This window comes from Lepidochelys kempii, chromosome 17 (assembly GCF_965140265.1).
Source record: "Lepidochelys kempii isolate rLepKem1 chromosome 17, rLepKem1.hap2, whole genome shotgun sequence".
NCBI lineage: Eukaryota > Metazoa > Chordata > Testudines > Cheloniidae > Lepidochelys > Lepidochelys kempii.
Window position 1 is genome coordinate 10,214,824 of NC_133272.1, and position 25,970 is coordinate 10,240,793.

General features: G+C 44.4%; 1 protein-coding gene across 3 annotated transcripts in view; it reads right to left on the bottom strand.

The window, feature by feature from the left end:
• MNT (MAX network transcriptional repressor) overlaps positions 1–25,279 on the bottom strand; it is a 68,924-nt gene extending 43,645 nt beyond the window's left edge. For 2 of the 3 annotated variants that reach the window (XM_073315919.1, XM_073315917.1), the window contains exon 1: positions 24,975–25,279. In XM_073315919.1, the coding sequence (XP_073172020.1) occupies positions 24,975–25,047 (73 nt within the window). In that variant the 5' untranslated portion in view covers positions 25,048–25,279. The remainder of the gene's footprint in view (positions 1–24,974) is intronic. The other variant, XM_073315918.1, reaches the window with a different exon arrangement.
• Between the last annotated feature and the right edge of the window lie 691 nt (positions 25,280–25,970).

Genomic DNA, 25,970 nt, shown 5'->3' on the forward strand with positions numbered 1-25,970 from the left:
AGGTCCAAAGCAAAACCTCAGATCTAAATACCTCTGAACCCTGGTTACAAATCTGGAGTCTTAGCATTAATAAACATGAAGTGCATTTATTTTAACCCCTTGCCTCCCAGAAGCTTGTTCTTAACATTTCATCATGAAAAAAAGAAGCCTAAGGAAACTTAAGAAAAAGGAAGCACTGGCCTCCTCCATATGCTATCACACAATTTTAAACAGGCCCTTTGCACTAAGCCCTCAAAACAATGCATGTCTAGAGAACCCTTCCCCCTGTATGTTTATCCTCCAAGCTCTGTATTGCTATATACTTCTAGAAAGAAACTGCTGTAGCTTAATTTACAGCAGCAGTATTCAATCCAAAGCACATCTGTCCAATTCTTCCTTTTTTCACTTATAAACAGGCAAAGGGCCGTGGAATGTCTTTAAAGGGACCCAATCCTGCACCTGTTAAAGCTGCAATGACAAAACTCCTGTGGATTTCAATGGGTGCAGGATCAGGCCCAAAGACAGCAGAGACAATGATGGTATCCAGCATAAAAAAATCGTTCCAGCCTCATCTCCCTAAGGAGATCCTGCATATGAGAGACAGGCAGACCCCGCAGACTCAGGTGTCCCTCTCTTCGAATTCACACAGATGTGATCCAGCACGTCTAAAGGCTGTGTAATATCAACAGTGGGCATGGGGCTCAAATTGGTCTCCCTGGGGTGAGTTCAGGACAGAATGGATTTGCTGGGCTGGAGAACCTTCTGATTTACAGCTGTGTGAGGGTGATCCAGCAACACTGAAGTCAATGGCAGGTTGGCCACTGACTTCAATGGGAGCTGCATAAAGCCCTCAGTGAGGAGGAATCCGACTGAAACCCACAGACTGACGTGAAACTGTTCAGAGAGGAGAGTGAGGCTCATAAACTACATTTCTTTGCCAGTGTGCGTTATAGTCAGACCCTTTAACTTAACTTTGACATGCATGTGGCCATGTGTTTTTATACCACCAGACAAAATGTGTGTGTCCTGACTAGCAAAATAAACCTCAATAAATACATTCCAGGTCTCTGGCTTTCATTGTGCAAATATGGCACAATTGAAATTTATTTATACAAACTGACAGACTTGGCATCTCGACACCTCTCAGCTTTAAATCAAACATCTAGAAAACAAACTCTCTCCTTTGAAATGGGCAGATAATCCACTGCCCTCAAGTTTTAATGAGCGATTGGAGTCACGAATCTGGTCCACTGACTGCATCTGTGTACCAATGACCCCTCCTCCCCCTTAATGATCTACAAATACTTAGGAACAAAGAAATTACCAGGCTGTATCAGAGCAGTGATACATCTAGCCTTGTATCCTGTCTCTGACAGTGGCCGGTACCAAATACTTCGCAGGAAGATGCAAGAAACATCCCCAATTGTTAAACACAACTGTCTACTGGAGAAACTAGTGGTTTGCTTGCACTGTCAAGCAGGAGGCCTTGTGGGTGTGTAAGGTGTCTGACTCAATGAAGACATTTACTCTGCACACCAGCACCTCCATTTTTTTTACTACTTTCCCCCCAAACAGCAGCATCAAAACAGGATGGATATAAAGGAAGTTCGTAATGCCAGAAAAGGGGATTTTGAGCAAGTGGAATTTGAGCACTTGCTTATTCTAGCACAGTTGGCATCTTCACCTCCTGAAGCTAGACATGATAACCTCTGTATTACGGAAGCAGTGTGGTCCAATGGAGAGGGCTCTGGACTACGAGTCAGAAAACCTGGGTTCTATTCCTGGCTCTGACACTGATTTGCTGTATGACCTTGGGCAAGATGCTTTCTCTGTCTGGGTCTCTGTTTAGACTGGGATCATCTCTCATTATCTGCGTGTACAGAGTCTACTATAATGGGTCCCTGCTCTCATTTGGGGCCCCTAGGTGCTACCACAATGTAAATAACACTATGCCATTGATGTAAATCCAGAGTAACTCCACTGAAGCATTTTAGTTACTGTGGATTGTAAAACAGGGCAGAATTTGGCCCTGAGTCAGTAATGAATTCAAAACAGCAAATACTGGTCTTCATCCACACATCCCATCACCAGCTTTATTTAAAACGTAACGTAATTCCCCTACTGTCCACCTACTTCTTCGATGGCCCCTATTCCCATAAAGAAAAGGAGGACTTGTGGCACCTTGGAGACTACTTTCGTGAGCTACAGCTCACTTCATCGGATGCACTGTACGAGGGAAGAGTAGCCAACTTAAACCAACAAACAGAAACCCACATCAACCTACATTTAATAGGGGATTTCCCTTTTGTAGGAGAGAGATAAACACCTGTGATAAAAATATTCCCCTTAGGGAATACCTAAATAAAAGTTAAACAAAACAAAAAACAAAAACCCCAAACCAAGCAATCTTCCAACACACACAGCTAAACAATCCTTTTCACATACACAAAGCTGAAAGCTCAGTTCCACTTCATGGCCGTTTCCCTCCGTTAAAAACAAAAGCTTTTCGTATTCGTTAAGTTGCTTAGTGGGGCAAGCGGGGAAGGAGGTGGGGGAATAAAGTGTTCTTCCAGATTCTGAGAGAACTTTTGTCCCATTCCAACATGCACGCTTGCTGTCTGACATGATACAGGATATTTCCTCCCACCAACCCACGCACAGAGAAGTATTCAGGCCCAATTTTGCGCTCAGATAAACTGGCACAGGCCTGATTGGAATCAACCAGGCTTGCAGTAGAGTAACTGAAAGCAGACTTTGGCCAAGTGCATGTCAGGGAGGGGATACAAAACTCAGAAGGAAGAGTAACTGCAGCAGGCCCTGTAAAATATGCAAAGAGCAAATTCCAGCTGAGGGCAGCTCAGCGTGGTTCCTACTGGCTGAGGCAGAAGAGGGAAAGAAGCCTCCCTTTTACTCCTTTATTACAGCTGCTGCCTACAGATGTTGAGAATCCTGGTTGATTTCTCAGCAGCAGTTATAAGCAAAGCATAAACCCAGTCGGACCATAGACTGGTCCAAGGACTTGCTGGTTCATCACTTCAGCATCTGGAGCAGGAGTTCTCAAACTGGGGGTCATGACCTCTCAGGGGGTAGCGAGGTTATTACATGGGAGGTCACGAGCTGTCAGCCTTCACCCCAAACCCCACTTCGCCTCCACCATTTATAACAGTGCTAAATATAAAAGTGTTTTAATGTATAAGGGGGGTTGCACTCAGAGGTTTGCTGTGTGAAAGGGGTCACCAATACAAAACTTTGAGAACCACTGATCTAGAAAATCTGAAGGCAACATTTGGACTAGGTTTCCATTCCTTCCAGGGAGGGGGCACTTTGGCTGGAAAGCATGTGAAACTCCACGGCTTGGAAGGAGTTTCACATGTGATCTGGACTCTCCTACGGTCGCGGGACATTCATATGCAGCATTTGGATTCAGCCTGTTACAGAAATCAAGGTGATGAAGTGGGATCCGGACGTCCTCAAAGCAGGGGCAGTGTTTGGACTGGGATGCCAACCTTGATTCTGACCTCCTCTAATATAAGCTATATTGGGAAAATAACATTATTGACATATTTTTTTTAAAAGGAAGATGTAAGGGCAAAAACCCATCAGCAGGAATCCACTGATGTAAATGATTTGAAACCTGAGTTACCAACCATTTCTGACTGATTCACTTAAACTGAACAACATTAAGAACTAATAAATAAAAGCCCTTTGTTTGCAATTCTTTTGCTCCAATTTGCTGCCTGGTTTGCAGCCAGAACCACTAGGATGGCCCTGGCACAGAATGCAAGAGGAAATTCGATCCCGGTGACCTGATGACTAATTGTTTTCTATTTGCATGTTTGAGCAGGTACTCCAGCATCAGAGCTGCTTGGTTGTTGTGCTCACAGAAGCAAGGGGTATGTCACACTGGTGCCAGTTTTTACTGCCTATGATGGATGGAAGGACAACCTCTAACTAGTTGTAAGAAGTAAAATATTGGCCTTATGGGAGTCTGAAAACAGAAACTCCTGGACTTACTGCAAGTCTGGTTAGGGCTGGTAAATCCTAAAACCAAATTCATCCTTGGGATAACTCAGCTGAAGTCAATGATGAATGAATGTCTGTCCTGGCTCCTGCTACTTAAGTCAGGATAAAAATAGTGCAAGACCCCAGAATATGGCCTGCAGCTGCCGAAAAGCTGCCCATCGGACCTTCGGCATCACAAATGCTGGGCTCCCTTGCGCTACAGGATTCATTTCAAGGGTGTTTTCGCCCAAATCTGACCCCAGCAGGGCAATGACCCGAGTTGTGTACAAACACGAAGGGCCTGAACCGGCACTGCTCCTGAAAATTGTGCCTCAGACACCTGTCTTGATTACCCCAGATATACCTGAGGGAAGCAGATTCCATGGGATGGAAACAGTGCCTGCGGCTCCATCAAACCACAGGGGACTCTCTGCCCAGGAGCCTTTCTCAGTTTTATACCTGTGCCCCACTGGTGAGGCCTCAGCTGGGGTGCTGTGTCCAGCTCTGGGCGCTAGACTTTAAGGAAGCGGGGAGTAAATTGGACAAAATCCAAAGGACAGCAACAAAAATGATAAGAGACTTAGCAAACAGGACCTGTGAGGAAAGACTGAAAGGAATGGGCATGTTTAGTTTAGCGATAACAGTCTTCATATACGTAAAACGTGGTTATAAAGAAGTTGGTGATCAATCATTCTCCCTGTCCACGGAAGGTAGGATAAGAAGCAATCAGCTTGGTTTGCAGCAAGGGAGATTCAGGTGAGATATTAGGAAAAACTTACTAACTTTAAAGAGAGTTAAGCACTGGTTACCTAGGGAGATTGTGGATATCCTATCATTGGAGGTTTTTAACAACAGGTGAGACAAACACTTGTCTGCCTCATTGTGAGACTAGATGACCTCTTGAACTCCCTTCCAGCCCTACATTTCTATGAGTCTATGATTTTAAGAAGTCCATCTAAGAGCTCTTTAGTAGTCTATATGAAATAACTTGGGTGGTCTCAGGCAAGTTTCTCCCATCTGCTTCATATGCCCAGATATAGAAGCAAATTGCATACTATATCTCAGATATTACCGTCCACACACACATAAAAGGCCACTTTCATATTAGTTCACCTACAAGCCAGTATGTGATCTCATACAAATCCAATACGTAGGACACATGTGATGTTTATGACATTCACATACAAGTCACCAGTATTTCTGGCCCACACGGATTGCTGAACAGGGGTCAACATCCCAAAACTCACCCTCAGAACTGTGACCCCCTTTTCGCACTCTCAGCAGAGAGAACAAGGTCTGAGTGGACCATGAACGCTGAACTGCCCTCTGATCCCTGGGGGTCTCTCTAGGTCACAAAGGAGGCACGCTGGAATGGGGAAACTTTCACTCCCACTGCTCAAGCTGCCTATGTTCTGTGAATAGATTTCAGTCCCTCGGGCTGAGGATTTTAGTTCAGCTGCCAACCCAACTACAGTGGCTGCACATAATAAAGGAGGACGAGCAACAGAAACAGAAGAGACAGCAAATCATGTCACATGAGGATATGGGAAGCAGAGTCAACATTCTCTGACCAGCGGACTAGTACTAAAGCCACACACACTAAAGACACAGCGTCAGGGACTCTAACTCCGTTACCTAATAATCTGCTGGGCTTAAGCCAAACGCCTCCCCTTCAACTGGCCTGGAAATTTTCTTAGGATGCAATTACAAGTACTAGTTCTGTGGACAGAGCTACACAGAAAGCCTGCTACCACCAGTCAGGAGCGGCCACTGTCAAGAATGCAGAAGTTCACTGAAGGAGCAGGCTGCTGCCTTTCAAGACAACCACATTTTGCAAGACTACAATTTGAAGGATCCCTGCTGTTATTAGTGCTCCTAACTGGACAGCCCGTCAGCATTCATAATCCACGTGTAAAGAGCGTCTGCCTTTGCCAAGTTTCAGAGTAGCAGACGTGTTAGTCTGTATCCGCAAAAAGAAAAGAAGGACTTGTGGCACCTTAGAGACTAACAAATTTATTTGAGCATAAGCTTTCGTGAGCTACAGTGAGCCACAAGTACTCCTTTTCTTTTGGAGTAGGCAGCAGTTCTGCAGAGAAGGACCTAGGGTGACAGTGGACGAGAAGCTGGATATGAGTCAACAGTGTGCCCTTGTTACCAAGAAGGCCAATGGCATTTTTGGGTGTGTAAGTAGGGGCATTGCCAGCAGATCGAGGGATATGATCGTTTCCCTCTATTCGACATTGGTGAGGCCTCATCTGGAGTACTGTGTCCAGTTTTGGGCCCCACACTACAAGAAGGATGTGGAGAAATTGGAGAGAGTCCAGCGAAGGGCAACAAAAATGATTAGGGGTCCGGAATACATGACTTATGAGGAGAGGCTGAGGGAACTGGTCTTGTTTAGTCTACGGAAGAGAAGAATGAGGGGGGATTTGATAGCTGCTTTTAACTACCTGAAAGGTGGATCCAAAGAGGATGGATCTAGACTATTCTCAGTGATAGGAGATGATAGGACAAAGAATAATGGTCTCAAGTTGCAGTGGGGGAGATTTACGTTGGATATTAGGAAAAACTTTTTCACTAGGAGGGTGGTGAAACACTGGAATGCATTACCTAGGGAGGTGGTGGAATCTCCTTCCTTAGAAGTTTTTAAGGTCAAGCTTGACAATGCCCTGGCTGGGATGATTTAGTTGGGGATTGGTCCTGCTCTGGGCAGGGGGTTGGACTAGATGACCTCCAGAGGTCCCTTCCAACTCTGATATTCTATGATTCTATTCCTTTTCTTTTTGCCTTTGCCAAATCAGTCCGCTTTGCTATATGTATGCTTTATATACTCATGCTGGACTATTGAGAGATAACATTTCATAACTCTACATGCAGCGAGTTATGCATTGGGCCTAATTCTCTTGGTGTAAATCAGAACTTCGCTGCAGTCCATGCGAGGAGAAGCAGGTCCAACATACTGACGCATTTCAGTGTATATCTGAACCATCTAATACTTCAGGTAGCTGGGAACACTCAAAAATTACTCTCTTAACTTGTACATGCCACACAGCAGCTTTGACTGACTGCACGCCAGTTTTACATCAGTGTGATTCAATGTACTTACTCCCAATTTACACCCGTTTCAATGGGTGGGGGATCGGTCTGCAGGGGTTTGTTTAATTCTTTTCCCTCTCTCTCTGAATCATGTAGTTTATGTCTATTTATGTGCCTATTGGCTGAAATTTCCAAAAGAATTTAAGGCAATTAGGGCTAAATTTTTAAAGGTAAAATCCCATTGGATTTTAATGTGGGTTGGGTGCCTAATTGGCCTGTATGCCTTTGAAAATCTTGCCTTTTACCATTAACCGGAGATGACGCTCTGTTTCTTTGTGTGGAAACAGGCCCCTCCATAAAAATGTTAGTAGTGTATATTGAATAACAAGTACAATAACTGTTTATTAAACACAGGATTCCTTTCCTGGCAGTTTGGTTGCTTCATGGGGTAGGACTGGGGGAAATGGAACAGATAAATCCTGTTGAGTTGTGCTAGAAATGGATCTTAGCTCAGCTTTTAAAGACCAGCTGTATTGGCGCATTTTGGTCATTTCATGTTTTAGTGCAGCACCAACATAAGCGTCTTATGTTACAGCAAACACCACCTATCCCAGCATCCCAAGTGGACTGAAGCAATAAGCAGCTGTATGGAGGACAATGCCATAGAGCTGAAGTTTGCTTATAAATGTCTGGGAGGGACACTGTAGCTACAAACAACTGAGTTCTGAAATGAATGCATACTTTGATTTGATCTTTCTGGTGGGAGTCTCCCCGTCGGGAATAGGGAAAGAGGACAGACTTTGACAAAGAAGGGATAGGGAGGAAGCTGGTTTTTTTTTTCACGTTAGGGTCTTAGACTTCAAAAGCAACACAATACCTTTGGTTTACCATTGTAAAATAAATAATACTCATGATGCATCTCACGTCCTCATTCCTGTAATCTACTGAGACCACTCTAGGCTGTGTTTGGAAAATGGCAGGACAAGGCTATTGTACATAAACTACTGTTGGAAATAGGAAGACTATTTTCTGCTTTTGCAGACCCCAGATTGCAGAGAGAGGGACTGAGAAGATGAGAAACGGATGACAAGAACATGCAGGGTGAGTGACGGTGGAGCCAATCCCTCCCTCAAGACGTGGTTCCCTGCTGACACAAAGGTAGAGAACAGCTGGGAAGTAGGCAATGGCACATGTGTGGGCCTGGATTCAGGTGTGAATAGGAGATGGAGTGAGGTATGCATTCCTGAGTTTTGGTAGTTCAGATAAAAATGACAAAACCCAACCCCAGCTGCTCCCTCCCATCTCTACTGAATATACTTCTGTTTAGCTGTATTTCACCCTCTTCTCCAGTTGATAGTTCAACATCCATTTCTCAAATGTAGAAGGCTCATAGTAATGAGAGTCTATTAAGTCAGGATCTATTACAGTGAATAGGGCACTGGATTAGAGCTCTGCTCGGGCCTAGTTTTTAAGCCTAATCTGGACTCAAGCCCACCTGACCCAACCTGCGCCTAAGAGGGTTGAGTTATTTTCCGACCTGGCTTGACCCCAACCATTCACCCCTTTATTCTCCACTGAAGTGGGAATCAAGAAACCTAGATTCTATCCCTGGCTCTACCTTCAACCTGCTCTGTGACATTTGCCAAAATCACTCCACCTCCGTTTTACCATCAGTAACATGGGGCTAATTATATTTATCTTCCTCTTCAAAGTACTTTGAAACTGATGGATGAAATAGGAGCTAAGTATTATTAGATGGTCAAGTCCATCCCCCCTAGGAAAGGCAGGATACTGTCACCTGATTTTACAGAGGCAGCTCTTAGGATCCTCAAAAATTTCACCTTGGGCACTGAGGAGCCTGATTCATGTGGGAGGAAGAGCATCCCTGTTTCAGGAAAGTACCAAATCAAAAGTACAGCTGTAGCTCACGAAAGCTCATGCTCAAATAAATTGGTTAGTCTCTAAGGTGCCACAAGTACTCCTTTACTTTATAAGATTGATGCTGTCCATGTGGCAAGCTGAAGGAGGGTTATTTTTTGGGAGGGGGAGGAGGTGGGGGGAATTTCTGAGCAATGAGAGATTGAGGAGGATGCTGTCTCAAAAAAAAAATCCTTCATTATATCAGAGCAAAATACTAAATCTGGTCTTGGCTGGAGGCACTGGTTCGAATGGAAGAGACCTTTCAAGAAGAAAAGGACAGGAGCAAGACACATGGGGATAAAACTACACACCTTATGGTTCAATTTGCCTTTAAACTTTCCTATGGGCCTTTCACCCGTGACCGTTTTTATGCAGAATTATGACATACAGGCACAATCCTCACAAACTACATTCTCCACACAGCACACATGCACTCGGCACTAGCTTGTCCGCCACGTGCATAGCAGGAGGGTGAGTGCTGACCAGCTGCACTTGGCATCTGCCTCGCTTTAGGCACACCTTGAATGCCAGGGGTTATACTCTCCTGGCTCTGGGGCTCGCACTCTTCACTCCTTCCTCTGTAAGAGATGCAAACGCCTTCCCCCCCATCTGCTTTCTATCGTCTATTCTTTTTCTCTGTAGTCATAGAGTCACAGATTCCAAGACCAGAAGGAACCATTGTGATCTAGACTGACCTCCAGTATAATACAAGCCATAAACTTCCCCCAATAATTTCTAGAGCACACATTTTAGAAAAATAACCACTCTTGATTTAAAAATTGTTAGTGATGGAGAATATACCACAACCTTGGTAAATTGTTCCAATGGTTAATTACTCTCACTGTTAAAAATGTATGCCTTATTTCCTATTTCCAGTTTGAATTTGTCTACCTTCAACTTCTAGATATTTCATCATGTTCTACCTTTTCTGCTAGACTGAAGAGCCCATTATCAAATATCTGATCCCCATGCAGGTATTTAGAGACTGTGATCAAGTCACCCCTTAACCTTCTCTTTGTAGCTAACTAGATTGAGCTCCTTGAGTCTACCACTCTAAGGAATATTTTCTAATCCTTTAATCATTCTCATGGCTCTTCTCCGAACCCTTAACATCTTTCTAGTATGATGTGGTTTGACAGATATCTCCAGTGTTGGGCTGGGCCTTCATTAACACAGCAAAAATGTGCCCACAGGAAAAGTACCAGCCGTTTCTTCCCCATCATTTTTTCCCCAACTGTTGCTGATCCAAGTACTTCACTCAAATTCCAGGCTGCTAGCAAGATGCTCTGTTCTCATTCCACATATTATTATTATGTATTATCCATATATGTATTATTCAAGTGAAAATAAATCACAATCAATATCTCAGTATTTCCAAGATGGTCTTTCATCACAAAGGATGGTAACATAGAATCATAGAATATCAGGGTTGGAAGGGACCCCAGAAGGTCATCTAGTCCAACCCCCTGCTCGAAGCAGGACCAATTCCCAGTTAAATCATCCCAGCCAGGGCTTTGTCAAGCCTGACCTTAAAAACCTCTAAGGAAGGAGATTCTACCACCTCCCTAGGTAACGCATTCCAGTGTTTCACCACCCTCATAGTGAAAAAGTTTTTCCTAATATCCAATCTAAACCTCCCCCACTGCAACTTGAGACCATTACTCCTCGTTCTGTCATCTGCTACCATTGAGAACAGTCTAGAGCCATCCTCTTTGGAACCCCCTTTCAGGTAGTTGAAAGCAGCTATCAAATCCCCCCTCATTCTTCTCTTCTGCAGGCTAAACAATCCCAGCTCCCTCAGCCTCTCCTCATAAGTCATGTGTTCTAGACCACTAATCATTTTTGTTGCCCTTCGCTGGACTCTCTCCAATTTATCCACATTCTTCTTGTAGTGTGGGGCCCAAAACTGGACACAGTACTCCAGATGAGGCCTCACCAATGTCGAATAGAGGGGAACGATCACGTCCCTCGATCTGCTCGCTATGCCCCTACTTATACATCCCAAAATGCCATTGGCCTTCTTGGCAACAAGGGCACACTGCTGACTCATATCCAGCTTCTCGTCCACTGTCACCCCTAGGTCCTTTTCCGCAGAACTGTTGTCTAGCCATTCGGTCCCTAGTCTGTAGCGGTGCATTGGATTCTTCCATCCTAAGTGCAGGACCCTGCACTTATCCTTATTGAACCTCATCAGATTTCTTTTGGCCCAATCCTCCAATTTGTCTAGGTCCTTCTGTATCCTATCCCTCCCCTCCAGCGTATCTACCACTCCTCCCAATTTAGTATCATCCGCAAATTTGCTGAGAGTGCAATCCACACCAGCCTCCAGATCATTTATGAAGATATTGAACAAAACCGGCCCCAGGACCGACCCCTGGGGCACTCCACTTGATACCGGCTGCCAACTAGACATGGAGCCATTGATCACTACCCGTTGAGCCCGACAATCTAGCCAGCTTTCTACCCACCTTATAGTGCATTCATCCAGCCCATACTTCCTTAACTTGCTGACAAGAATACTGTGGGAGACCATGTCAAAAGCTTTGCTAAAGTCAAGAAACAATACATCCACTGCTTTCCCTTCATCCACAGAACCAGTAATCTCATCATAAAAGGCGATTAGATTAGTCAGGCATGACCTTCCCTTGGTGAATCCATGCTGGCTGTTCCTGATCACTTTCCTCTCATGCAAGTGCTTCAGGATTGATTCTTTGAGGACCTGCTCCATGATTTTTCCAGGGACTGAGGTGAGGCTGACTGGCCTGTAGTTCCCAGGATCCTCCTTCTTCCCTTTTTTAAAGATTGGCACTACGTTAGCCTTTTTCCAGTCATCCGGGACTTCCATGTTTCACTAGTTGTTTGTATGCAAATTGCCACTGAAATGCATTCACCTCTAAGGTGTGACACTGTCTGCCAAAGTGGTAGAAAGCTGAAATACTGGCAAAAAGGACCTGAGACAAATTACCACTCTTATGAATGTACCCTGGTATCTTTAATGTCAGTCCAGAAGAGACAGGGCTTTGATTTATCATCAATCCATGATATCATCTCCCACCCTGGAGCCCTGCAGAAACCCTTTTGCTGAAGCCCTGCGGTGTATTTCTGGGGAACAGGAGGGGACAGAGCCAGGAAGCAGCTATTTTCCACCGCAGCAGCTGAACCCCAGAGGATTTCGAAGTGGGAGTCAGTGACGCTTCAGCTGTGGGAAAGGCAGCCAACGATAAGCCATTTGCCCAAAGCCATGGAGGGAGTCGGCAGCAGAGCAAGGACTAGAACTCAGGAGATCCTGGCTCCCAGTCCTGTGCTCGGACACTACCACACTCTAAGGGATGAAGTCAAACCTGCTGGGATTTGAAAGTGTGGTTCTAGGAAGGGTAGGTATGCCTAGCTGATGCCCACCCCGCAAAGCCATCCTTTCTAACTTTCTACGGAAGTACTGTTTGCTATTACAATTCAGGTGAAGAAGATTAGTCACCAGGCACTACTACCGCCAAAAAGCTTGAGTCCCTGTTTCCCCAGTCAGAAGAAATATGAGCATATCTGTGTAAGCAAATCAAATCAGTCTTTACGGAGAAAGGCATTCTGCAGCATCAACTAAGAGAGGCTATTGGAGGTTTCACTATGACATGCTTATTTGAAACTCTCTCAGAAAACTAAGCAACACTCATAACCCAATCTAAATGAACAGAGAAGGAAATGACTGCAAGATCCTATAAGCTGCTAAGTGAGAGGAAGGGGCACACCTACTTTACCTTACTTTATGGGGGATGGACAGCTTGTTGGGCAGGGCATACCTCCCCTCACCACAATCACCAATCTACTCCTAAAACCCTAATTCAAGTCCAGTTGGTCAAGAGCTGGATCTAGTTGTCCCTATGCATTTCTGAGTGGGGAAAAAAATAGAACACTTCAAAGGATTTGACATCTCAAAAGAGATCAGACAAAGTGCTACGAAACTTCCAGCTTCAGTTTCTAGGGTTTTAGGATGCACACAGTCAGCTGACATAGAATCTCATTCTTGACTGGATATAGGGCCCTTAAATTCAAAACCAAGGATGGGGTGGGAACTCAATTCAACACAGGTAGAAGGGAAAATCGTTTAACCTTATTCTCCCAAGGACTCTGCTAGGGAGATCTTACCCCAGCCTGGGAGGGGAGATTTCTAAATAAGACCCTCAGAGTGGTGTTATGTGAACCCCCAGAGTAACAGAGCCAAAGCTGGTCTTCAGGTAATAAAGAGATGCCCTTCAAGCTTAGCAGGGGTGTCTAACACAAGAGGCTTGGACAAATGAGATGCCGCTGGCCCGCAGATAACATGTGAGGTCCCTGGCCAGGCACAGTTGGAAGGAACTCAAGTTACAACATCACACCTGGCTTCAAAACTCATCCTTAAGTACACTTATATTTGCAGCCCTTTCTCTCTCAAAATGGCTTCTGATGATCTGCTTCAGGCCCTTGTGCCATCAGGTCTCCACTGCTGGCAGTTTCCCAAAGCAGCAGATCTAGAGCTTTGTCTGTTACGCTCCCATTTTGGGGTGGGGTGGGGTGTTTTTTGTGTTATTTACATGTTAGTGCCTACTTGCCAAGAGAAAAACCACTCAGAGGAAAAAGAAGCCAAAGGAAAGATCAGGGTTTATTTTTTCCCCGTTAGTCATCATGACACAATTTATACAAAAGCACTAATGCCCCGGCCTTCAAAGGGTAAGGCTGTAGAATAACCGAGCCCCTTTCCCTGGAGCGCACCAAGGGTCTGACCGTCTGAAATCGGCGGAAGGTACAACGGTATACAGAATCCAGATGTGAAAATGTAAAACTATGGCTTCAGCAGACAGAACAACCACAAATGGCACGTGATTTACTACTGCCTGCACTGCATCATATGATAGGCCCTTAGTCGTTTCTAAATAGGATGTTTTTTTCAGTTTTTTTTTCTATTGGGCATCAGCTGCTTTTTTTGAAGGAATACCCAGAAAACCAGTTTATTCTTATAAGAAGCTATTTTTCAGCTGAATGGCTTCCATGCAAGACCCTGCAGCAAGAAGGGACTTTTCATGGAATCCAGTCCCATGTTCTCTAAACAAACACTCACATGAGAGACTGTGAATTGCAAATTGGGATGGCTTGAGATCTATCAGAAAGCCTGTAGAAACCCAATGGAACTACAAACTATTTAAATATGCAGGTCAAATGTTAACTGTAAATCTGTGCTTACTTTAATAAAACTTATTTCAAAAGAAAATAAGAAAATTACTTGTTATAACAAAAATCCTTAGCACGTCTCTCGCAACTTCCAGCCAAGGATCTCAGATATGTAGATGAATTAAGCCTCATGATGCTTCTGGCAGGTGGGTGAATTAATATTTCAGTTTTAGAGATTCTGGACAGTAAGCCACAGGCTGGTTAAGTGACTTACTCAAAGTCACATTGAGTCATGGCAGCGCTGGAACTGTGTGTTAACCATCTGTCTCTTTAAATGGTATATTTGTTTGGCACTATTTTATGCAACACTAAATACAGAGCATGCAATACCAGGTTTATTAGATTCCAGTTACAGAAGTACAGTTCACCACAGCTTACTGGTCAAAAGGCTGCAAGAGTGGGATTTTCAAAAGCAGTTAGCACTGGGCTAATTCTATTCCCACTGAAGTCAATGGGAGCACATGGAGTGCGTTTGAAATTTCCACTCTCATATTTGCAAACGAGAAGCAGCTAAGAATGTAAAGACGTCTACTTATCAAAGGACAGCACCCAAGCATTGGAGTCACCGGCCTTCACAGCTTCTTTGATATCAAGGGCTCCCCATGGTGCAACAAGCATCCAGGCTGTCTCCTAGTTCACAAGAACATCAATATTCATCTTCATGCAAGGGTTTTTTCACAGTCATTTCTAATAAACGGGATCAAAGAGGGAACAGGTGTCACACTGGGTGGTGCGCCCAGGCATCTGCTTAGCAAAACAGGGCCGTGTCCTCTTGTGGCACAATTAATAGCATCACTGCAACTCTTTACCTCCGTGGCATCTTCCATCAGCGGCTCAGGAAAGCTCAAAACTTGCCTGTTCCTCGTGGAATTGACTTGATAAGAGCCTAAGTGGTCTGCTTACCGCCACGCTGACAAGAGCTCTCTCCAGATCAGAGTTAAAATTCTGCCATATTGTTGCAAGCGGGCTTCCGGCACTGATTCCATGGCCAACAAGGCCAGTGTTATTTTTCAGAGAAAAAGGCTAACCCGGAACAGTGCACAAACCTGTTTGAACACTTCAAGCTGTATAGCTAGTAGCAGGATATTTTCAGGAGGAGGTTCTGACCTGTAGAATTCTTTCCTCATTTGGTCTGTCAGAACCTGGATCTACCGACTTTGGGGGAAAACTGCAAGGCCTATCTATATCCAGGTTTCCACAAAGGGTGGCTTGAATGGGGTAGCAATCCGTTGACAAAAGATGATTTTAGTTGTGTAGTGATGGGAGAGACTTCTGAACCTTGAGCCATATGAATGCTCACAGCTGTATTTAAAGACTATAGAGGCTACCTAGAGTTCCAGAGAGGCATTTCTAACAAACTGGATGGATAGCTGGATGAAAGAATGAACTAAGGGGTAAAACCTAGATATCCTGTAATGGATGATAAACTCAAATGGGCCCTTTTGGACAACACTTTCCAACCCTATTTGAACGGTGCTGGGAGTGGTAGAGGGGATGTGGGTTTCATACCCACGAAACCACACAGTTTCCTAGTGCAGACAAAGCTCAATAAATTGCCTCCTCTAGTTAGTCAATAACATGGGTCTAACGGGACTCTCAGACATGCACAAAACTTCTTCCCCATACAGTCCAGGGAAACCAGGAATCACATTAGCAGCTTTAAACACAGCTGCTACTAGCATGATTTAGTCTGTGCCATCCAGAGCACCTCACAACTACGCTAACACATGGCGCATCCATCCATCACCTTCCAAGAGGTTATTGCCACTTTGTAGGCTTTCACCGGGTGCCCTCAGATAAACATTTTGCTTTTTTAAAATCAGATTCTGCTAGTCTTACGAGAAAGATTCAGGAAGCAGAAAGGGGGGAGGGGTAGCAAGCCAAGAGATTCTAGTAGTGTGCTCGGATTAATGCAAACACTGAAACACATAGAGGTTATTCCTGGTTTTGTAGGGACCTGTATGTTGTATTAGGGAAAAATAAAAATAGAGCATCAGAAGAATTATAGCAGCTTTCCTAACAAGCAGAGGAGTATGGTCAATGCAAGAGAGTGTGGACTCAGAAGCCAAACTGAGATGATCTCTCTCCGGATAGGTAAGAACTAGAAGAGACAGCTGCCCCACTTTGACTGGGACTGTCACAGATTTTTCCATTATATGACCCCCTGACACCTCTGTCCTTGAATGCTCTGTTCAACCCTGCTCCTTCTCCTTAACCCCAAGAGGAGAGAGTAGAAATAGAGGCGGTTCAGAAATGGGTGATAAATATGAGAGCAATGGAAAGGCTTCTGTACAAAGGGAGAGTGGGCTTGTTTCTTTTAGACAGGGAAATCACAGGGGATGTGTCAAAGGTACATAAACTAACAAATGGACCAGAGACAGTAAACTGGCCTATTCACTCTGTTTTATTATACAAAAACAAGTGGACACTCGACAGAACTGAAAAGCAACAAGTTGAAAACTTATCAAAGGAAAGCCTTTTGCTCTTTAAATGGGCATTGTCCAGGAGTCCCTCATAATTTGCATACACATACACTTAACCTGTGCAATTCACTGAAACGATACCACTGAGGCCAAGAGTTTGTGAGATTAAAAATAATATAGATTAGACATTATATGGATGAAAACACCTTAAAAAACAAAAGAACTCTAAACCTTTATCCCTCAGGGCATAAACGAACCATCTTCTGCCAAAGGTTAAGAATTACCTTCCTCTATGGACAGGTGGTTCCTAATTGTCCACCACAAGCTTTCTTACACCTTCTTCTGAAGTTGCTAGTACTGACTACTGTTTAATACGGGATATTGGGCTAGGTAGACGCCTTGTCTGATCTGGTAAGACAATCCCTATGTTCCTGATGGAATTATGCAGGCACTTACATGCAATTCATTCTGGGGAATCCCACAATCCTGAACAGCAAGATTCAGTCTATGCAGAATGGTAAGTTTGAAGCATTTATAGATCCCCATGAACAAAGTGTTATGAAAAAGCTATAAACGTGTGGGGGAGGGTTGGAGGCAGATGGTATCCTTCCTTCCCTGAGTTTTTCATAGCAGCCCAGCATATGCATCCATCAAACACTCATGTATAAAATACTAAGGCTCAGATCCGCTGACTTAAACAAAGCTACGCCGATTCATACCAGTGGAAAGTCTGGCCCTAGGTACATATGTAACTTTTCATGTACTTCAGGGGCCATCCAAAATGTAGGATATTTATCAGCACAGTAACCCTGTGAGGTAGATAAATACTATTACCCCCATTTAACAGATAGGGAAATAAACATGCTGGGTGAAAAGCTGGCACCATTGAAGTCAAATGGGAATTATGGCATTTGCTTCCACGGGGTCAGGATATCACCCATGGAATTTAAATGACTTTCCCCAAGGCCACACAAGCAGACAGCAGCAGAGCTAGGAGAAGAAGCCAGGAGTTTCTGGTTTCTTTACTGCTCAGCCCACTAACCAACCGTATCTCCTTAGACAATGATCCAAAATACTTTCTTTTTAGTGTGTCAAACACAAACAAATTGTGAAGACAGCACCAGCTTGAGAGAAGGTTTAAATTCCAGCTACGCAGAGATACTCTTTTGCTCATCAGATCACCTGTCCTGATTTGCTGTACACGTTAACGTGCTGTACTAGGTTTGCATTCATCATAAAGTTTAAAAAATAAAAAGGGTGAACACAACAGCTATTTAGTCAAATGGTAAAGTAACAAGATAGGTCAGGGATATGAGAGGCAATTATTTTCTTGAAACCAGCCCGCTGTCAATATATTCTGTGGTTTCAGCAGGCCTGTGCAGACTCATAAAAGTCAAGCTAGTGTTTATATCAACAGAACTATGTCCACCTGCCATGCACCCGTTATGGCACATACCTCCTCTCTGACCACAGTGAAGCTCCAATGCAATTGAACTGGGAGCCTTTGAGGGAAGAAAAAAATAAAATCCCCACCATCTTCTTTGGGGAAGAACAGAGTCTAACCTCTGGAAAGAATCAAACTGCTGCATGCAGCATGACTAATGACAAAGAAGGTGGTAAGGCTAGTGGTTAGAGTGGGAGACCGTGAAATCAAGATGCCTGGGTTCTGTGCTTAGTGTGCCAGCAACTTACAGTGTGCTCTTGGGCGTCACTTACAGGCTGATTTTCAGGGGGTGCCTGCAACCGGAAACAGGGGAGCTCAGCACTTCTAAAATTAGGCCATTCACCTCTTTGTGTTTCAACTTCCCCATCAGCAAACTAGGCATGCGGCAATCTTGAGCAACCCTACAATAACAATCCATGCATGCAACTGGCAATTAAGAGCAACACTACAACAACAAAGATCAAGACAAAAATAAATGCTAGTAAAGAAGCAGATATTTTTATTTTATGAAGCGTGTGTGTGTGTATGCAATTCATGGAGGGCTGCTGGACAATGTCCATTTAAAGAGAAAATACATGCACAGTTCCCACCTCTAAAACACAATCCCTTAATTATATTCTTACGTGGTACAGAGTCTGTGCTCCAACCTGAATGGAGATGGCAGTTTCTCACTTGTGCCATCTTTTGCAGACCCTGGCACATCTTTTAGCAAAGAAACTTGGCACCTGTTTTAATCATGGTACAACTTTTAGATCCTGTATGCACTGGCGTTTACTCCAGAGGTCCCTACCTAACCTACACCGTGCTGTCGTATACCACTTAACAACATATTTAGGTCCTGTTGAAGCTGCTATTTGAAACCATGTTAGCATGTATCTGAGGCATACTAAAATATCATAGCACCCAAGCACTTTTCTAGTAAGAACCATTTTTAAACACAGTTTGAACAGCAGACAAGGCATTACAGCCCACACATAGAAAAATATTTACCATTTTGGGGCACTGGGTAACAACAAGGTAGTTTCCCAACTGGATTAGAAACTGTTTGGTTTTGCTGAGGAATGTTAATGTGGCTAATGGCATGGTTTTATCTCATCCACGAAGGCAAGACCAAACTGTGTTATAAACACAATTCCCCAACACAGTAAATGTCCTAGTTTACCTGGGTCGTTAGAGAACTGAAGGAGTCGAACACCCAGGTTACCAGTTACGGTAAACAATCCCCTACCTGGTTTAGTTTTTTCTTCACATCTGAAAGGATGGAAGAGCAACAAAAAGCCACGTATGTCTGATAGAAAATGCAGAACAGCCAAGAGCGAAGGCATCAGTGTAACTTCTGAGGATACGAAATATTCTGGAAATACTTGAGCCAGCTTTACAAAACATTTGGAAGCCACATGTGTGATCAGGGGAAACCAGCTTTCTGAGATACACAATTAAACCAAAGAGACATGATGCTAAGCAGCTAGTACTGTTTCTGCTGTGAAACTGACAATGTTTTATGCACAGGATTTGACAGTGACATGACAGTCCTACAAACACAGGATTTGCCATCTCAACTCAGACCACATAGTTCATTCCATCAAGCCTGGTATCCTACTGGCCTTTTCTTGATGCTTCAGAGATCTCCTAAGCAACTGTTCAATGCAATATATGGGGTAGAGATCTCCTTCACACTTCTGCAGAGATCAGCTGACTCCCTTAAGAATGTGATTTCATGACTATTTAGCAAATGAAGCCTTCCCAGTAGTTCTTCCTTGCTGTAATCCCCAACCTTTGAGAACATTCAAGCTGCAATCCACTAAGAGGGTCAATCTGGAGAGAAAAAAAATTACACACCAGCTGGTGATAGAAGCTGCTAGCCTGATCTCCCAGCAAGTCGAACAACAGAAGAACCATTGATCTCTTCACTGGATCTTACAGCTTCCTCTGTTTTCAAGCAGATCTTTTCCTCCTCAACCCTGACTCACTGCCAAGACCAGTCCGACCCTCATGCCTGCCCAGATGGGTGGAGGTCACTGAGCCTCTGCAGGTGGGTGCACTGCCCTAGATAGAATTCAAACTGGCCACGCTACCTCCTTGGAATATTCTTCCACTTCCTGCTATAAAGAACTCTAGAGTGTTCAGCCAATCTGGATTTCTGGACTGGCTGAATGCATCAGCACCCTGTGCTTGAACCAAAGGCCTCGCCCAGTAGGCTGTCCATTGGCCTCTTCCATTCTCACTACCAGGGGTGAGGGTGGCTCCTTTGTAATTTTGTGTCAAAGAGAAAGCTACATGCTTTACACTGTATTAATATTTGTCCCCCTTGGTATCTCTCGTCCCAAGTTGGTGTTATGTATTTGGTCAAAGAAGGATCAAGTGCTTTAATACTACTTTGTAATTCTCTGCCCTTTAGCACCCTCGGCCCAGGGACCTCAAAGCAGTTGACAGACACTAGTGAATTACGCTTCACTACACCCTTGGGAGGCATATCAGCACTGATAGCCCCATTTCACACATGAAGCACAGAGAAGTAAAGTCATTTGCCCAAACTCATATTGCACAAGTCACAGAGCCAGGTGCAGAACTCAGGTCTCCTGTTTGAACTGTAGATTTCCTGAGACAGCATATACTGTACCCTAGTCACTGTCTTCTCGCCAGTGAATCAACGTGCCGCTTTGCTCTTACATTGCACAAGGCTTGTATTGAACAGGGGAAGCAAAGAGATGTACCCCGTACAGTAGGTAGTCACAGACAGTATGGAACCCAGTATGGGTAACAAATACTGAAGTGAAAAGTTCCACTGCCACACTTACCATTTACGGGGATCTCCAAAACCAGAACCAGCCTTACTTTAATCTTCTCCTCCCCCAAATAATTCCTTCCCCCTTTACATTTAACATTTATATTGTGGAAGAGCCTGGAGGCCAACAGGTCGCTTGCCCATTGGGCAGAGTGCTGTACAAATACACAGAAAATGACAGTCCACGCTCTAAAGCATTTATTGGTGTCTGGATCTTTCCCCAGAGCAGCACAGCAAATGACACCCTGATCTTTACCCTGCTAGCTCTGTCAAATGAACAGTTCCATGTTAGAAACATGATAGTCTAGCCAAAAAAAAAAAAAAGGAAACTCTAGCAGGGGGGACTCTGAGAACAGTGATTTCTTCCCGTCCAGTTCCATGGCTGGGTGGATGCATAAGGAGTCGTGGCAGAAAGTTTTCTCCCTCTCCGGCAATGGAATGGAGAGGGAGAGCAACATGGTCTATGAATTTGGAGTTTGCCCTGGACAGCTGGGCCTCCCGAGCAGCTTCCTGCTTCGCTTTCCCACAAGGCCAGTGCATTCCAGTCTGTCCCTGCTAGAGCAATATCAAACCCCAACAGCACTGGCAGACACTCTTCCGGGGTCTTCCTGATTCCAATGTCAGCCCCACACGTTTGCAGTTGCCCCAAATATTTTTTCTTGCCCATCGCTTCACCTATGTCACTCCGTCACCTTTGAGTTGCTCAACTGTTTCCTCTTTGCCCCATATATCAAGTCCATACAACTTGCTGTCTTCTTTGAGGCTGTACTCCAGACAGTTACTACCCATTTCTCTGACCTGGTCTCCTTTCACATCGACTCTCCCCTGCCACACACCCTCTCTACTTTGCCAGCATTGAGACCTCCTCTCAGAGCACTAGTAGTAAATATTTCTAATATGGTAGCATCCAAAGAGCCCACTCAGAATCGGGGCCATTGCGCTGAGTGCTGTACAAGCAGGGGGAAAAAAGAGACAATCCTTGCATGGAAGGGTCTACAAACTCAAGAAAACACCTTGGCGTCTTTTTCCTTTGTGCTTGGTTTGCCACCTCACCCTGCTCTAGCCCCTCCTCAAGCTCAGTTCTGCCAGGAAGCCTATTTTTAACAAAAGTCCCCTGCAGCTAGCAAGCTGTGCACAAGCCTGGCTGACCCGAGCCATCCTTGTGCCTTCTCTCTCATGCCGCTGCCACCTGCTTGTGGGCGTTTGTGACCCTCACTTGTTGCGTCATGCTGAACTCACTTTGCCAGCCACAGCTGGGGCCATTCCTCTACTTGTTCTGAGACTGGCCTCCCACATTTCTGGGTGCCTGAAAAAATAACCATCTTCTCGAGAGGTGGTCTGCGCAATGAATGGCACAGCCTGACACCATGTCTCACATATTTAATCTCCTCTATTTCTAGAGTGCATTTGGCGTGCAGCTAAGAATATTAATACTAACTAACCAGTGAGCAAGTCTGAATATGGAGACTGTAAACCATCACTGACTTAAATGTACACATGGATTTTTTAATTCACCCTAAAGCTGTACTGCTCCAGGATGCAGGTACAACTCCCGGCCTCAGCAATGACGTTAGCACTTGCTCAGGGAGGAGAAGATATGTTAGCCCACAAGCCCACAGTGACTATTTTCCTTTCTTAGTTAACCAGAAAGCTGTCTGCCCTTTCATGTCTCCAAGCTGCCTTTCTTCACAACATCCACTATGTCCTGCATGACTCATCAGTGAAACAATAGATTTTCGGCTCCATCCCACAGCAATGACACACAAAGAGAACTGTTCCTTCTTGCTTTTGCAGCAGGTACAGTAGTGTCACTGAGCTAATGCTGCATTAGAGCTCCAGCAGCCTTGAGAACATGCACATAAAATGAATAAATAAAAAGGGGAATCCCAAAATTCTACTGCAATATGTTCAAGAAGCTTGGCTTGAGAATAATTAACTGAAAGCCACTAATTGTATTAATACATTGCTAATCTAACAACACACACACACTTGATCTTCTCCTTTTGAAAAGGTTACACACATTGTTATACAGGAAGTGAATTATATCTGGGTTAAGGTCAATGACACGAGTACAGAGATCCATCAGGAAAGGTGGCATTCTTGCCAAGCATCAAGCACCATCTGCATCTACAACTATCCTACCATGTGATTAAAAATGACAGGTCGGAAGTGGAGCTGCCCTACCCTACCCTATACTACCTCATACAGGAGGTCTCACCCTGCCCATACCCTCCTGCACCCACTATCATGAATGCCAGTAAAGGCCCTGAGTTCAGTTTTGACTATGCTCATCATGATGTAGGCCCAGGTCTAAAGTTCAATTAGAATGAGATTTCCGCACCCATTCAGCCAAAAATATCCCCACAAAGGAAGAGTTGTACATGTACACACACAAAATCGTCATCAGCCACAGGAAGACGATTTAAAAACTATCATTAAAATTGATCAAAAACACTGAAGGAGCCTCCCTGCAAGCAAGTGGGAATTGCTAGATCAGATTGATGCACTTAGGGACCGGGTCTGCCTTTGTGTGTGTTCGGCATGCCTAGCACAATGGATGCCACCACAATATAAGAAATTAAATAATCAAAACATATACACACGTTGTTATCTGCAGGATGAAGATCACATGGTGGGGGGGGGGTGAAAGAGATGAGCTGGAGGGAAAATACCGAAGTATAGTCCTTGCTGCCCTATTTTTATCCAGTTTAGACTATAAACCCCTTGGGGTGAGGACTGGTTCTTCCTGCATCAGAAGATGCACTGATAGACATATTTTGCACTTTACATTTTCAAAGCCTTGCACCAACATTAATTAGCAGATGATCAGTGGGGGGGGGGAGGAGCGGGGAAATATTCTTTAACCCCCTGCACTTCTGATCTCCCCAGCTCCGACTAGTAGAAGCCCTTCCCCCAACCAACCACACGCTCTGTTGTAAGAATGAAAGTGCAGCTGTGAAGCAACCCAGCAGAAGCCCCAGAGGGAGTGTCCCCGGCGCACGTGGTAGAGGGCGGGGCTTGACACGTCATCCTCCCCCCCCATGGAACTAACTAGTTTGGAACGCAGCAACACGCTACATTCCAAATGGGAGAGGAAAGCTACAGCCCTGCCTTTGCCTTGGCCCAGATCCTTCCCCACAGACGGAATCAAGGTCGCACGAGAGCACGGATCTCCCCACCCACCCCCATCACACCACTGGCTTGGGGAGGGGGGGAACCAACCCAAGGTTCCCCTCTGCACATTTCCAGGAAGGCAGAACATACAAAAAAGGAGAGAGGCGGAACAGTGGAGTGTATCATATGACACTCTATGTCATTTCATTATGCAAAAGCAGCCTCCCCTCACTCAGCTCTGCTGGAGTAATGCCACCGCCCTAAGATCTGAAATACAGGAGGAGATTTTCCCCACAAGGAAAAAAAAAAACTATACACGTTACATACGTTAATGACCACTGTAAGAATTCAACCGCAAAGCAAATCGCAGGCAGGTTCTGTGAAGACAGGCGGGGAGGGGGTCATCTTGGCGCATAACTACCCCCTCTCAACCCACCAGCCCAGACACACTATAATAATGATTTAAACACTTTAGGTTTTGAACCAAAACAAAAAACAAAAAAACCCAGGCTTCGATTGCTCTGACTTTTTGAACATGATCGTTTTCACCCTTTCAGCAAAGAAAAAAAAGTGCATTTTGCAGACTCCCATTCAAAGAATAAGAGTCTCTACATTGTACACACATATGGATGAATGAGAGAGAAAAAGGGAGACAGCGTTAATCTACCGAAAAAGAGGGCTTTCCGATCGCCTACAGGCATGTGTCAGCACATCGCTACGAAACGCTCAGCTCCAACAAAAATTAAGACTGCCTGCTTCAGAGGCGACGGGAAAGGCTAAAGGGAGACCGATTTAACTCCAAGCCCCTTTGCAATCACCCCTTACATTTATTTTAATTCAGAACATCATGTACTGGAAACCATGCTTTTTTCTTACAAAATCAGCTTTGAAAGCGGTGTACCCTCCACCCGCCTAAGACACAGTCAGTAACACACAGTGCAGCGACGGGTGACTGGAAATCAGGCTGCTTTCTTGTAAAAATAAATACTATATTTTTTCCAGCTTTTGGAAAATGGTGTCCTGTGTCTTTAAACAGCTCTAATTCCGATTTTACATGCTGTCCCCCCCTTACCACGTGTTTTCTGTTGTTGCTGGGCTTGCCATTCCAGAAATCTGGCCGCTTCCAAAAGCGTCTCAATGCTCATCTCTTGGGTTGCCTTTCAGTGGAGGATCCAAAATCCTGGAGACTTTAAAAAAAACAAACAAACCGGGGGTTCCCTCTCCTTTTCTTCTCCCAAGTAAAAATGCCTAATCAAACCACCCCCCGCCCCGATCCCCTGCGAATCTTCCAGACAAGAAAAGGGTTTGCAACAAGATGGCGATGAGTATGTAACAGAAACACAACAAGAAAAAAGGACTAACACTGCCCTCAGCTACTATACAGACAGCTGCAGACAAAACCCAGCCTGGATCTTTGTAGGTCACTGGACTGGAACTCGTCAATGCCATTTTGCAGGGGTGGAGTTTAACCATTGCTGTTTTGAGTGAATCCTCTTTACACAGAGGGAGCAGATCTGCCACAGCTCTTATTTGGGATCAGTTTTAACCATGTTGGGTTTTTTTTTAATGTCTCCTTTTCTCGACAGATTTATTTTTGCTAGTGTGTATTTTAGTGAGACATTTAAAATGTCATCTGCCATTCAGACTGGCATAGATAGAAAATATCTTCATGGAACTTTATTGTAACTTGGACTTGTTTGAGACAGTTTTTAAACTATCTACAGCTTAATCCAAAAAGACTCTGTCCCATAAATTAGACGGGTTTGGTCTGATTTTGGAGGGTCATTCAGGGAATTATAATAATTATAGGTGGAAAAAATTAGGTCATTTTGCTTTCTGTTCTCTTTCCCAACCCACTGCTACTTCAGTGTTGTTGCTCACACGTCATTTCCAGTCGAATTAGCCTGTCATTATTATTATTTATTGGGACCTGATTTTTCAGAGGTGTTGAGTACCTCCAGCTTGCGTGGACTTCATCTGGACTTTCGGGTGCTCAGCGCTACTGAAAACCAGGCCCTAAATAGCTTACGCAAATTAAACAGTCACCTGGTATTTTATTAACACAAAC